At 45.8% G+C, this 13,020-nt stretch overlaps 1 protein-coding gene across 1 annotated transcript in view; it reads left to right on the forward strand.

Annotated features, from left to right (window-relative positions):
- The first annotated feature begins 11,482 nt into the window (after nt 1–11,482).
- The window catches only part of tshz3b (teashirt zinc finger homeobox 3b), a 13,425-nt gene continuing 11,887 nt past the window's right edge, over nt 11,483–13,020 (forward strand). Inside the window, exon 1 of the mRNA XM_085350998.1 lies at nt 11,483–11,667. Coding sequence (XP_085207124.1) covers nt 11,483–11,667 — 185 coding nt within the window. The remainder of the gene's footprint in view (nt 11,668–13,020) is intronic.

Here is a 13,020-nt window from a genome sequence, read left to right on the forward strand (position 1 = left end):
TTCGCATCCTCTCTGAGGATGAAGCTTGGGTCGTTCACAGACGGCCAGTTTTGGTCCAGAGTAGCTGATCACTTCCTGTTTGCGGGTTTGTCTTCGGGCTCTGCTTCTTTTTTTTTTTTAGTTTTTAACCATTCAACATCCCAGAAAACCCCACTGTACGCTCAGAGCGCCACACACAACGATCTGCATGGAGCAGATGAGTGTGTGTGTGTGCGTGTGTGTGTGTTTGTGTGTGTGTGTGTGTGTGCGTGTGTGTGTGTGTGTGTGTGTGCATGTGTGTGTCTGTGTGTGTGTGTGTTTGTGTGTGTGCGTGCGTTCGTGCGTGTGTGTGTGTGTGTGTTTGTGTGTGTGTGTGTGTGTGTCTGTGTGTGTGTGTGTGTGTGTTTGTGTGTGTGTGTGCGTGTGCGTTCGTGTGTGTGTGTGTGTGTGTGTGTGAGTGGAGGCAGGTGAGAGAGAGAGAGTCGTCCATGCTGAACGCAGGGAGGGGGCGAGGAGGAGGAAGGCTGTTTTATTTTCTACTGTGAGGGCCTGTTGCTAATTAATGTTTCTTGGTCGGTTTCTGTCGGAGCTGAGTAATGTTTTTGATCTTTATGCCTGATAACTGCATACCTAATGAGATTTCAAAGCTGGTGGAGATGGGAGTTGCTGCTCCCTGCAATTATTGACAGATGCCTTTTCTCCGCCACTGGCTGCCGCGCCATAAATCCTTCCTCAGTAATGAGCTTGAGAAGTGCCACCCTGCCAGTGAGCTAATGAAACCGAGCAAGGGGGGCCGTGTGTGTGTGTGGGGGGGTGCAAAAGAGTGCATCACACTCCTCTGACACATTTTTTTCTCTTTAAATGCACTCTGCAGATGTCAGCCACCTCGGCTGCCAGAGAGAAAAGAGGCAGGGGGAAGACGGCGAGCCAGGAAAAAAGCGAGACAAAGCCAGAGTTTGGGTTCAGGTTACAGCCCCGTGTTCAGGCCATTTGTCTGCGTTTGCCTGTTTTATTTGAAATACTAGCATCTCTGTTGCCAAACAGGACTGTGATTGATACCCCCACCCCCTCCCCGCCTGCGATTGATACCCCCCTACCCCGCCTGCCTGCCCACATCCACCAGCAGCTTCTCCACCTTTAATTCTCAATGAACTCTTCTTCTTCTTCTTCTTCTTCTTCTTCTTCTGTGTCAATGAAAAAAAAGTCAGCTGCATAGATAAACACCTGATACAACCAGCAGCCCCCCACCCCACACACACGTGATGCTGGGCTTCAACTGAATGCTGGAAAACCAGCTTCACAAAAACTGCAGACGTGTTGGCCATGCTCGGTTTGTAGAAGTCAAATGTGACTTTTAGTCTTGAATATTTTCGTCACCCTTGGATTCACTAACCCTAAATCCAGCGCCCAGTGTTCAAATCCAGTGAAACCAAATCCAGAAATCTGGTCGTTCACAGGAAGACCAGGATTATGTGATCGTAGAAGATCAAACTGGATCCAGTCGGAGTTGTTCTCTGCGTTTCAGCAGGATCAGGATTAATATCAGTCCTGATCCCAGCAGAGGACTGGATCCAGACTACGTAACAGGAAAAATGAAATAAAAACTGGAAGTGTATCAAACGACTTTGTACATGATAACTGTTTTCATACATTTGTCAGTTTATTTATGATGCTCTGTACTTACAGTTCATAGATAAATGTAAGATACCACAAACTGTGAGCTGTATGGTAAAATCAAGGTTATGAAGTAAGAGTTTAAATGTGATCACAGCAGTTGAGTTTGATACCCACATAGCAGACATAATGACTGTACAGGGTGGGCCATTTATATGGATACACCATAATAACATGGGAATGGTTGGTGATATTAAAGTCCTGTTTGTGGCACATTAGTATATGTGAGGGGGCAAACTCCTCAAGATGGGTGGTGACCATGGTGGCCATTTAGAAGTCGGCCATCTTGGATACAACTTTCGTTTTTTCAATAGGAAGAGGGCCATGTGACACATCACACTTATTGGTAATGTCACAAGAAAAACAATGGTGTGCTTGGTTTTATAATTTATAATTCATTTTGTTAGTTTTGGTGCCACTGGCATTGAAAGTACAGATGATCCAGATTTCTTGAATCCTTAAAGTCTGTACCTGGGGCAGATTGACTCTTTGAGCAATCGTGGCTGAAGAGTTGGGAGTTCACCTTGTAATTGGAAGGTTGCCGGTTCGAGCCCCGGCTCCGACAGTCTCGGTTGTTGTGTCCTTGGGCAAGACACTTCACCCGTTGCCTACTGGTGGTGGTCAGAGGGCCCGGTGGCGCCAGTGTCCGGCAGCCTCGCCTCTGTCAGTGCGCCCCAGGGTGGCTGTGGCTACAATGTAGCTGCCATCACCTGTGTGTGAATGGGTGAATGACTGAATGTAGTGTAAAGTGCTTTGGGGTCCATTGGGACTAAGTAAAGCACTATACAAATACAGGCCATTTACCATTTGACGTTTTCCATGGAAGCATCATTTTTATCCGGATTACACCTGAACAGTTGCGTCCTGGACTGCCAGCACTGGATGGTGCTGACTAAAGGTAGCGTGGTCTGTGGCATCAGCAGCTACTTTCAGACACACATAAATCTGCATGTGAATAATCAGGGTGCATCATGGGTAAAATTTAGTCGGGTCCAAAGTGTTTCTCTGGTTCTGAAATGATGCAAACTTAGATTTCAGCTTAAAACACAAAAGTGTGATTTTCCTGCAGAGACCGTGTACAGGTATGTGTGTGTGTGTGTGTGTGTGTGTGTGTGTGTGTGTGTGTGTGTGTGTGTGTGTGTGTGTTGCATGTATTCGGAGGCCTCTGAGAGCCGAGTGGTGTGTCGCTGCCAAACAGTCGATTTCCCCCTCTCGTCGTCCGCTCCATACATCACAGACCCGCCCTTCTCTCCTGACACAGTGACGTGTGTCATTTATCAAACACGGCCTTGCCAGGCCTCGTGTGTGTGTGTGTTAGAGTAGGGCGGAGATCTCCTCCAGGAGAGGAGGAGGAGGGTTTGATTCCTCTTGTGGTGATCAGAGAGGAAACAGAAACGTTAAACGCTGTTTTACGTGCTTGTGTTCTTATTGAACATCATGAATAATTACAGCTTGTAGCTACGTAAACCTCTGTGTGTGTGTGTGTGTGTGTGTGTGTGTGTGTGTGTGTGTGTGTGTGTGTGTCCAACACACACACACAGAGCCTGTCCTCTGATTCAAAGGGAGGCCTTACAGGAAGAAGATGGATGCTCCTTAAAAAGAGCCTGTTGATGGATATGAATCTGGCCCCTCATTCATCACTGTTACATTATTTAGACTGGATCCCTGCAGAGCTGTAACCCGACACGCGGGGGTGGGGGGGTGTATATGAACTACAGGAAGAGCGAGATTAAAGGTGTGAGCAACCACAGCAGTCACGATTGTGATTGGACACTGCGACCTAATGCTAGGCTGCATGTTCTCCACATGGCGGTTCTCTGGGTTCTCCGACTTCCAGTCCAAACACGAGCTGGGTGGGTTAGCTGGAGACTGTGAAGCTGCTAATGGATGAGAGCTAGATAAAGAGCTTGAAGTGAATGTCAGTCTAAAGTGCTTTGACTGGTGGGTGATTCACTTGTTACTGGGGTATATCGCCACGGTCACATGGATACTGCAGACTTGAGCTACTCTGGAGCGGGAGGACAGAAGCACCAGCAGGCCCATTTGAGTGTGTGTGTTTCCAATCCTGGATGCCTGGCTGTATTGTTTGCGTCCTGTCTCTGTAGGCTCTGATTGGTCCCCGGGTTCAGGCTGTGGGCTCGGCCACCTCCTGGCCGCTTCTGTAGATTCACCGCTAACCCCGCGAGAGTTTTCGGTGAGAGAGGAAGTCAGCACGTAGCCTCCGTGGATCCTCCTCGCTGCTCCTTCCAGTGTTTTTTGGAGCGCCGCCTCCTCCCCTGCCCTCCGTCGCTCCCTCTCCTCCCAGGTTTCTATAGCACCGAGGCAGACGTGCTGATTTATTGTGGCCATCCGTCTCTGCTCCTCATCCATCACGGGCCGTTGCTAGGCGATCATGGCAGCAGCTGTTTGCTTTAGAGTTCAACAGAGGGGCCGTCAGTCAGCGGCGGCAGGTGAAAAGCATTACCGACGTGCTGTTGTCACGGCGAATAATTAATCAAAGGCGGCAAAGATAATTAAAAAGATATGACCCTTGCTGCTGCCGCTTGGTCCCAGGTTTGTCCAGGAAAGAGGAGTAAAAAAGAAAAGGTGAGAGGAAGAGGAGGACTCCTCATCACTGCTATCGCTCAGTAGTTCTTTAAGATTCCTCCTGCTCTCGCGTGACCCCCCCTCCTCCTCCCTCAGACGAGTGGAGTGAGTGAATGCTGATAAAACAGGCTCTCCTGCTCTTATTAATTAGGAGGAGATGGGCTGGAAAAACCAGAGAAAGGGTTTAAAAAGGCTTCACGGAGGGATGGAGAGTGCTCTCAGAGTGCTGAAGATCCATCCGTCACCTCCGGTTCAGAGAGCCAACTGAGAGTTAGTCGCTCTGCTCAGAAAAACATGATGTTTGCATTTAAAGATGGAGTCACGTGACCCAGTTGATTTATGTGGATTCGCTGTGAAGGTGTCTGCGTCTGCAGGTCTTCTGTCTGCTGCTCGTTTTGTTCTTCGTTAAATCCTCAGAGCCCGTTTGTATCTGCAGGCAGCAGAGCAGAAACGTCCACCGTGAAGCGAGATCACCTCAGAACATCTGGAAGCACATCTGCCGTCCGAAGACGAGCCGTTTGGTTCTGAGTCTGCTAGGTTTCCAGAAAATCAAGAACCTTCGCTTTTCAGCGTCAACCTCCGCCATACTCAGAGGACCCGTGCAGAAACGGCGCTTTGCGTCCACTTTCAGACGTTTCTGTGCAAATTATTCTTTAACTGTTTAACAGCCAAAAAGCTTCCAAACATGCACACCTGCGGGCTGTGGGAGGAAACTCACCTGAACCTGAGAGACCTGAATTTGTCAAATGTGTTCAAAGTTTTAGCTTCATTTACCTGATCTGTTATTTATTCCAACACACACGGCGTGGAGCGCCCACAGTTTTGTTGTACATGTACAATAGCAGGCTTTTCTATTCAGTTAATATTCAACCTCATTTCTATTTGTATTTATTTTCTGATACTGAACTTTAAAGCTAGAGGAAGCTACTGTAAGTACTATGTGTACCTTGTTGTACCAGTGTAGGGGTGATACAGCCTTAAAATCAGAGCTGTGTAAGTAAAAGATGGCGGTTTGCTTCCCTCTCTCCGCCAAGCTGCTGTCACTGATGACGCTTCCTAATTTGAATCTGCTGAAATGAGGATCCTCCGTGCAGCAGTCCTGACTCAGCACGCATCAAATGTGAGTGCAGAAGTAGCCTCACTAGCTTTTATTCCCCCTGGAAATTCAAAAAGCACAAAATAATATAAAAATAAGTTTAACAGGAAGTAAAGTCAGTGGATGTGCAGTTTCAGTAACAACTCACAGCTTTAAGCAACAGTTCCTGCCACCATAGCAAGTATGATGCAAACTAAAATGATTATTTCCGTTATTTCATGGTTCAGGCTCTGCAGGTCACATCGAAGGTCCGGATTTGTGTTTCGTGCACGTTTAGGGACAGACATGAAGCCTTTCCCTGAGCGTGTGGGCTCACTCATCTGGAAACGTCACTCCGTCACCGTACACATGAAAACCAGTAACAATGAAAATGAATCGAATCATTCAATGTTTGAATGTGAACGTTTCCCTCAGTGTGACCTGAGAGGAAAACATTAGTCTGATTTTAGGCTAGGGCTGAACGATTATGGAAAATAATCTAATTGCGATTTTTTGCCCCAATATTGCGATTGCGATGCGATATGCGATTATTTTTTAAGGTCTTTGTCTTCTGTATTATTAAACAAAGACAAGCAATACATCATATAGTATGGCCAATACTATATTACATTAATTTTAAACTGTTCTTTCCTGGAAGACAGACCTCTGTTATGATGACATGAGGTGATGCATGAATTGATGACTGACATTTTTATTTAACTTCTTCAATCACAACAGTATATTTGAACATACACAATAGTTTATTTTTAGCTTACAAACATCTGAGCATAAAGTGCTGACAAGGAACCCTGGTGTAAACATTAAAATGAAAGTCAGTACAATGTGCAGATTGCAGAAATATACATAAACAAAATCAGTGGCTTTACCACACTCAGTTTTTCGACATCTGTGAACTACTAGACAGTCATTCAATTAAAAAATAATATTAAATAAATAAAACTAATAAATAAAAAATACACACATCTTACTGATCTCTGCAGTCAGTAACATTACACATAAAGTGCAAACATAATAGCAATTGTATAAACACACACACAAACACGCCTTTAAAGTTTAAAGGCGTGAAATTGGACGGTCTAGTTCTGATTAGCGTCACCGCTGTCTCGGTGGAGTTTAATAAACTCGGCCGTCTGCTTCTTGCTATCTAAAATATAACCAGACACTGGTGTAAATTCTCGACTGTCTCATACTTCTGTTTAATAAGTTTTCTGTTTGACGTTTAGTCAGCTGTGTGAAAACCAAGGAGGAACCCACCCGGGGGATTAATAAAGTTTTATTTTATCTAATCTAATAACTTTAATCTCAGCCAAACCGATTTACTCACGAACAAACAAAACACTGAAAAAAGCCCAACAATAACATTTTTAGGTTGTCTAAGTGACTTATATATCACGTTTAACCCGAGCAGCGAAACTCCGCGGTGATCTGAAAATGATGTGCCGGGAGTTGTGCCGTTCTCGGCCGCATCAGTAACCCTCGAGCTCCCGGCTAGCTGTCGAGCTGGTGGGTAGCAGACGCCTCTGAAAACGTCGAAGCACTTTTGCAAATATGGGATATCTTGATAAACCGAGCAGATATTTGATGTTTACACAACTACTTTCTCACCTGAAAATATGTTAAAAGTTTATTTTGTGACCCTGAAAGATTAGTATGAGTAATTTTAAAACTTAGTAGCGGCCGCCATTGCTGGAAACTGGAGTTTGGCTGGGCCGCGCTATGAATTCTGGGATATGGTAGTAATTTGGACAGCCTTCGGCGCGTCGCTGTGACGTAATCGGTCTACAAATGCGGCCTCAGGAGGAAGCAGCCCATGAATTTAGACATGTCCAGAGTATAATCGCAGCCTTTGCGGTTAGAAAATTGCACTTGATCATGTCGCGATATTATCGCAAATGCGATATATCGTTCAGCCCTAATTGCTGGTCTTTGTGTTGTTTCCGTTGGAGCTGACGTGTCCGTGTCAGGTCTGTGATCGGCGTTTCCACAGTGTGACGGGAACCCCCGGGGTGTGTTCGTGTCTGAAAGAGATTTTGGGTTGACTGAAAGTGTTTCGTGGAGTAAAGTCAACAGACTGTAACAAAGTGGGTGAATAGATGTTCACAGTGGGCTGGACAATAACTCAGAATTAAAGTTGTGATTTGTTGTATCTTCATCCGTAGAAGCTCAAACTAAGATGGCCTTCATTCAGAAAGGTGGATGTAGAAGATCGGGAGGTTTTGTGTAAGTGAGCCTGAGGCTCGTCACTGAGACGGGAACGAGCTGCCGCCTTAACAACAGGGTCGTCCACCGCAGACGCACCCACTACTCTGACTCAAGCACAAGCCTGCGTCCTGCCACGTAGTTTTTTTAAAGGTATTTCAGTTTTATTACATTTTGAACTGTGTTTGAGCTAGAGGTGAATGCTCTATAAGAAGTGGTCACATCAGCAGGTGACCTCTCTGAGAAGGTACTGCTGTGTCATGGGTGGGACTTTGTGGCCTCGAGGTGAACCCTCTGCACAGCAGCGTGTGATTTTCTGCTTGCAGTCAGTCCTTCCTTCTGATCCCGCCAGCCTGCTGCCACGAGTCAGGCAGACGTGGTTCATGTTAGCTCAGCAGCGAACACGTGTCAGTAAAAATCCTACAGCAGATTTTCTTCATATGCAATCACAAACCTGTCTTTGTGCAATAAAATCTTATCGGCTTCAGGCAAAACGCCCGTGTTTGGAACGTTTGTGGGAGGTTCCTGTGACCTTGCAGACAGAGGCCGGGAGGCGGGGTTAGAGCCGAGCGGCACACGCTCACACAGGAAGCCCAGAGAGCACGTGTAGAAATGCAGCGAGTGGCAGAGGTGGATGTCAGTTGCCGAGCTTCAGTCAGTGTTTAACGTTTTGCTTCCTGCCTTTCTGTAACTCCACCAGGAATGATTTCGCCTCGAGCTTCGCCCTGGGTGCTACTCGGTGTCAGTGAACGCCACACACACAGAAATGACAGTCTGCTCTGCTTTACTTAGATGAGCACAACCCAGTCAAAGGACACTTGATTGATTAACGAGCAGCCATTGAGTTATTGATCAATCGTTGGGTGTCTCCACATGCGGCTGGTTATGTCTGAACACTGAAAAAATCTAATCTGGACTGAACCCAAACCAGGAATGTTTCTCAGGAATTACTGAACAATTCTTATCATATAGTTCAAATTACCGCTGGTCCTGTCACATCTTGAACCGGGGGTATGCGGTGAGCTGGTGTCGGTCCAGTCCTCAGTTCACGGCATGGATGAAGCTAAGCGTTACTTGGTTTTTCACGCTTGGGCACTGTCAGGTTTTCTTGTTTGAATCACAAACTGTGGTCAGAGTGTGTGGACTCGCCACCGACGATGCTTCCCGCGTGGGCTCGTTTCACTAACGTGTGGATTGGTGTTATGGTGAGCACGATCTGATATCCTCGTGTCGGTGTTGTTCCCACATCATCATAATAAATGTTGTTCCAGGTTCAACATTGCAAGTGACCAATCGCATTGTTGTGACGTCATACTTTTGCGACTTCGGAAAAAAGCGCCGTAAAAAAAAAAATCTACTTAACTTGCGAGAAACCACCTCTGTCCGCCGATCCAGCAATTTGAATTCTTTGCATTTCAGGATGCTGTTCTTTAATAAACGGTAAGCATTATGCATATTGTCCTTGCAACACTGGAATTTCATAAATGAATGAATGGCTTGGCTTGCAAAAGTACATCACAACAATGTGATTGGTCACTTGCAATGTTGAACCTGGAACAACATTTATTATGATGATGTGGGAACAACACCGACACGAGGATATCAGATCATCTGTTATGGTGAGGAGGTGCGCAAGAAAAACTCCCACACTAAGCTCCAATCACACACATTTGTTTTGGCGTCTCTGTGTTTTCCTGCTCGTCTGTTTCTTTCTTCCTGTTAAAAGAGAGTTTTTGCTTCCTTCTCTTGCTGAGTGCTCAAAGGGTTGTTGGGGTTTCTCTTAAAGCTGTGGGGTTACAGCGACTTAAAGGCGAGCAAGCCCTGAAGATTCAGACCAAACCAACAGCATATTTTGGGTTAAACTGATTTGGTTTGACAGATACACAAACTTTAGAGGTTTTGGTGGAGCATATGACCAACATGTGACCACCTGGTTAAAACCCACCCACATGAGAGGGCAGGTACGGCGCTTGTTTTCCTTCTGTGTGACATCTGTCAGCAGTAATCTGATCGATCGTCTACTCTGACATCCAGCGGGAGAAACATTGGAGTTACGGAGCATCTGGAGGCTTTAAGGCCTCATAACTTCACACTGGATGTAAATATTTGTATATAAAAATTAATGAGCATCGTGGAGGAGATGGTTTTGTTTGGTAGAGCACAAAGCATAAAATTAAAACTACTTACAGCAGTCTTTTTCCTGTAAATGAAGTCCAGCTTTTCAGTGAAACGTCTCATTCATCAGCATCACAGACACCAAATTAATGATGCCGTTTCTTCAGTTTGAGCACAGATCGTCTCCTGATGGTGCAAATTTAAAAATCTCTGCATCCTCTGGACAAATGTGACCCAGTGTCCCGAGGTGCAGTTCGATGTGGACGAGCCTGTGAAAGCTCTTTTCTCCTTTTTAGGACACCACAGCAGCAGGGTTTGGTGAAAGAGAAGGGATTTCAAGGGAGGGGAAGCATTAATGCTGGCGCCGATATATCACAAACACATCGGCGTGGCTGTGGCAGGTCAGTTGTTTTTCAGATATTAAGTAATCCCACGGTAGCAACGTTCAGACAGAGAAGCCTGCAGTCACATTATCACCTGACTGCAGGAGCGATCATCGTCCTGACAGTGGAACGTTGGACCGAGGCCTCCACGTGAGCGGATGTGTTCATCGTAGACGGCGTTTTGTTTTCACGTGGTGCTCGGTTTAATTCGTATGGAGCTCTGCAGGAACAGGTCCGAACACCTTAGGCAGCTCCCCTGTCCCTCACCTAGATTTCTGAAGTCAGGTCTTTGTTTAACACGAGCCATAGAAACAGTAACTCTGAATGTTAAAGCTTGTGTTGCTAACATGGGGCTAACTCAGAGACAGAGGCTCCGCAGTTCAGAAGTCTAACTTCCTGTCAGCTCTCTGAAGGTGAGCCACAGATGGTTTTCTGAAGACTTGTGGTCACGGAGAGACGAGGACGTCAAGCCCAGCTCACCATTTCTCACAGCTGTGTGTTACTGCTTCACCTGCAGCCTGGTCTCTCTCTCTCTCTCTCACACACACACACACACTCTGGTCCCACTCTGACATCATCTGTGTGACATTAAAGCACTCGGTCTGGTGTTTTCTGGTCTTCGGGGTCTCATTACATGATTAAAAATGGCGCTCTGCTTCCTGACATCATTCATGGCTGTCTGTGTATTTACCACCACGCTGGAAACTACACACACACACACACGCACACACACAGCGCTTTGAAACTGAAACCTCACACACACACACTGATGAAGAGGGGCAGCGTGGACCGGAGATCCATCACATGGGATGTTAACAACATGCTAACGTGTTTTTAAAGCCGCAGCTCAGGTTTCTTTTTAATTGCTGCATACGATGAAGGTGTTAGTGAACAGATCTGTTGATGTTCTGATCAGCAGGTGAAATCGTTTCAGTTTGACGGCCTCCATGTGTTTCCATCCTGCAGAGGAAAGCTGCAGATTCAGAGAGAAACTTGAGAAATCCGAGCGGATTCAGCAGTTCGTCCTCCTCTGAGACTCACCACCAACTGTAACGTGGCCCCAGCTGCTCTCTGCTGGGGTAGCTTTGCATGACTTACAGTTCAGAATAAGATGATGTCTGATTTCAGCTGATCATAAACATACAGCAGCCATGCTTCGGTTTCTGCCTGAGAACAGGAAGCTCACTTTCTGGTGACTCATGGTGGCTTTAGTTTCCTTTGAATCACAGGGACACGTGTGTGACAGACGTGTGAGAGTAAAATGAGTTGCACAGCTGATGTGAGTGATGGAGATGTTGTTTAGTCCGTATCGATGGCGTCAGGAACTCATGTGTAGAACAATGTGTAGCACAGACTTTTCTAAAGGAAACATGTTGGAGCTGAAACATAATCAGCGTTCGTAATCATGGCGCCTGTTTGTTGCTTTGAGTCATAGCAATGATGTGTCAACATGTCTGCAGCTCGGAGAGGAGCACAGCGTGAACCTGAACTGTATCTGCAGACACCTGCAGAGCTGGAGGAGTTAAACTCAGGAGAAGAGAAGAACATCAGAACCCGTCACGATCAGGGAAACGAGCTGGGACCAGATCAGTCTCCCACATTATCTGCACAAACCAAACTGCTGGAAAATCAGCTGTAAATTCAACGTTAGGATGACGTTTAATCATGCGCTGCCCTGTCGCTCATGCACACATTCACATGCATGACCCTGTGTCTGTCATATCAAAGATGGACCTTCCACCATGGTGTCACCTCCTAGTAGTGAAGCCTCCGTTTGTTTTTGGGGTGAAGAGCTTAGCTCTCCCCTGATGCTTGCTAGCTTAGCCATAAAATCCTAAAACTAGAGCTCCGTCTTCTTGGATGGTCTGTTAGTCCAGTGACCTCACAGCAGCCATGTTATTGGTCACATGATGTCATTAAAAATGCTACAAAAGCTCCAACAGCATAAACGCTCTGACTAGGAGCAACAGCCACCTGTGTCACCATCTGCCTGTCAGTCAGAGAGGCCACGCCCCTAATAATGCAAACTGACCACACTGTCTCTGTAACAGGCTCTAAATGTTTCTGCTTTAACATGAGGACCTGCTCACTGCTGCCTCTGCAGAGAATTAGAGGAACTGCAGGCTCATGTGTCAGCCCTGGAGGTCGATGGCTGTCAGCTCCAGCAAACCCCTTTTTTTCCACACTACGCCACGAACACGTACGATTCTGTAATGTGCGTAATTTTCTTTCCTGGTCAGATTTAAAATTATCTCTGTTGTTTCACAGTGTGTGTGTGTGTGTGTGTGTGTGTGCCAGAGGTGGGACCAAGTCATTGTTTTGCAAGTCTCAAGTAAGTCTCAAGTCTTTATCCTCAAGTCTCAAGTCAAGTCTCAAGTAATGTCAGGCAAGTCAGAGTCGAGTCTCAAGTCACTGGTGTAAAAGTCCGAGTCAAGTCACAAGTCTGAAACTTTGAATTTCAAGTCCTTTCGAGTCTTTAAAAAAAAAACGAAAAAAAGCATGTTGCAGTTATGCTAAATGTAAATATTAGACCATGTAATTTTTTAATCTGTGTTTTTCTCAACACATGACAAAATAGTGAACTTAGAAAATATACACAAATTGTGAAATTGCACCTCTTTAAAATGCAGCTCAATTAAACCTAGCTCCAAGAATAATTTTCACCGACAGTTCTGAGATAAGCTGCATGTTATTCTTGGATGCGGTTGTAGGACCAGCTTTAAAATCGCATGACAAAAATATCATACACATTAAAAAAAACTGCATCACCAACGTAGCCTGGAAAACATTTGCTAGTTAGATGAAGTCAGCTATCTCATCGTAGCATATTTATATGCATATTTATAATTACACGGTTCTTGGAGTGAGTGCATACACTCATGAAGTTTAGTAACTTCAGGTCACTGCAACAAGCCCAGGTACAGTTTACCGACGGATGGGTGCAGGACCTTGAAATGCACCGTGTAGAAAGTAAAGACCATCGTACGT

This window comes from Diplotaxodon limnothrissa, linkage group LG1 (assembly GCF_057381915.1).
Source record: "Diplotaxodon limnothrissa isolate DT_005_m linkage group LG1, D_limnothrissa_male_GT1.1, whole genome shotgun sequence".
Lineage (NCBI taxonomy): Eukaryota > Metazoa > Chordata > Actinopteri > Cichliformes > Cichlidae > Diplotaxodon > Diplotaxodon limnothrissa.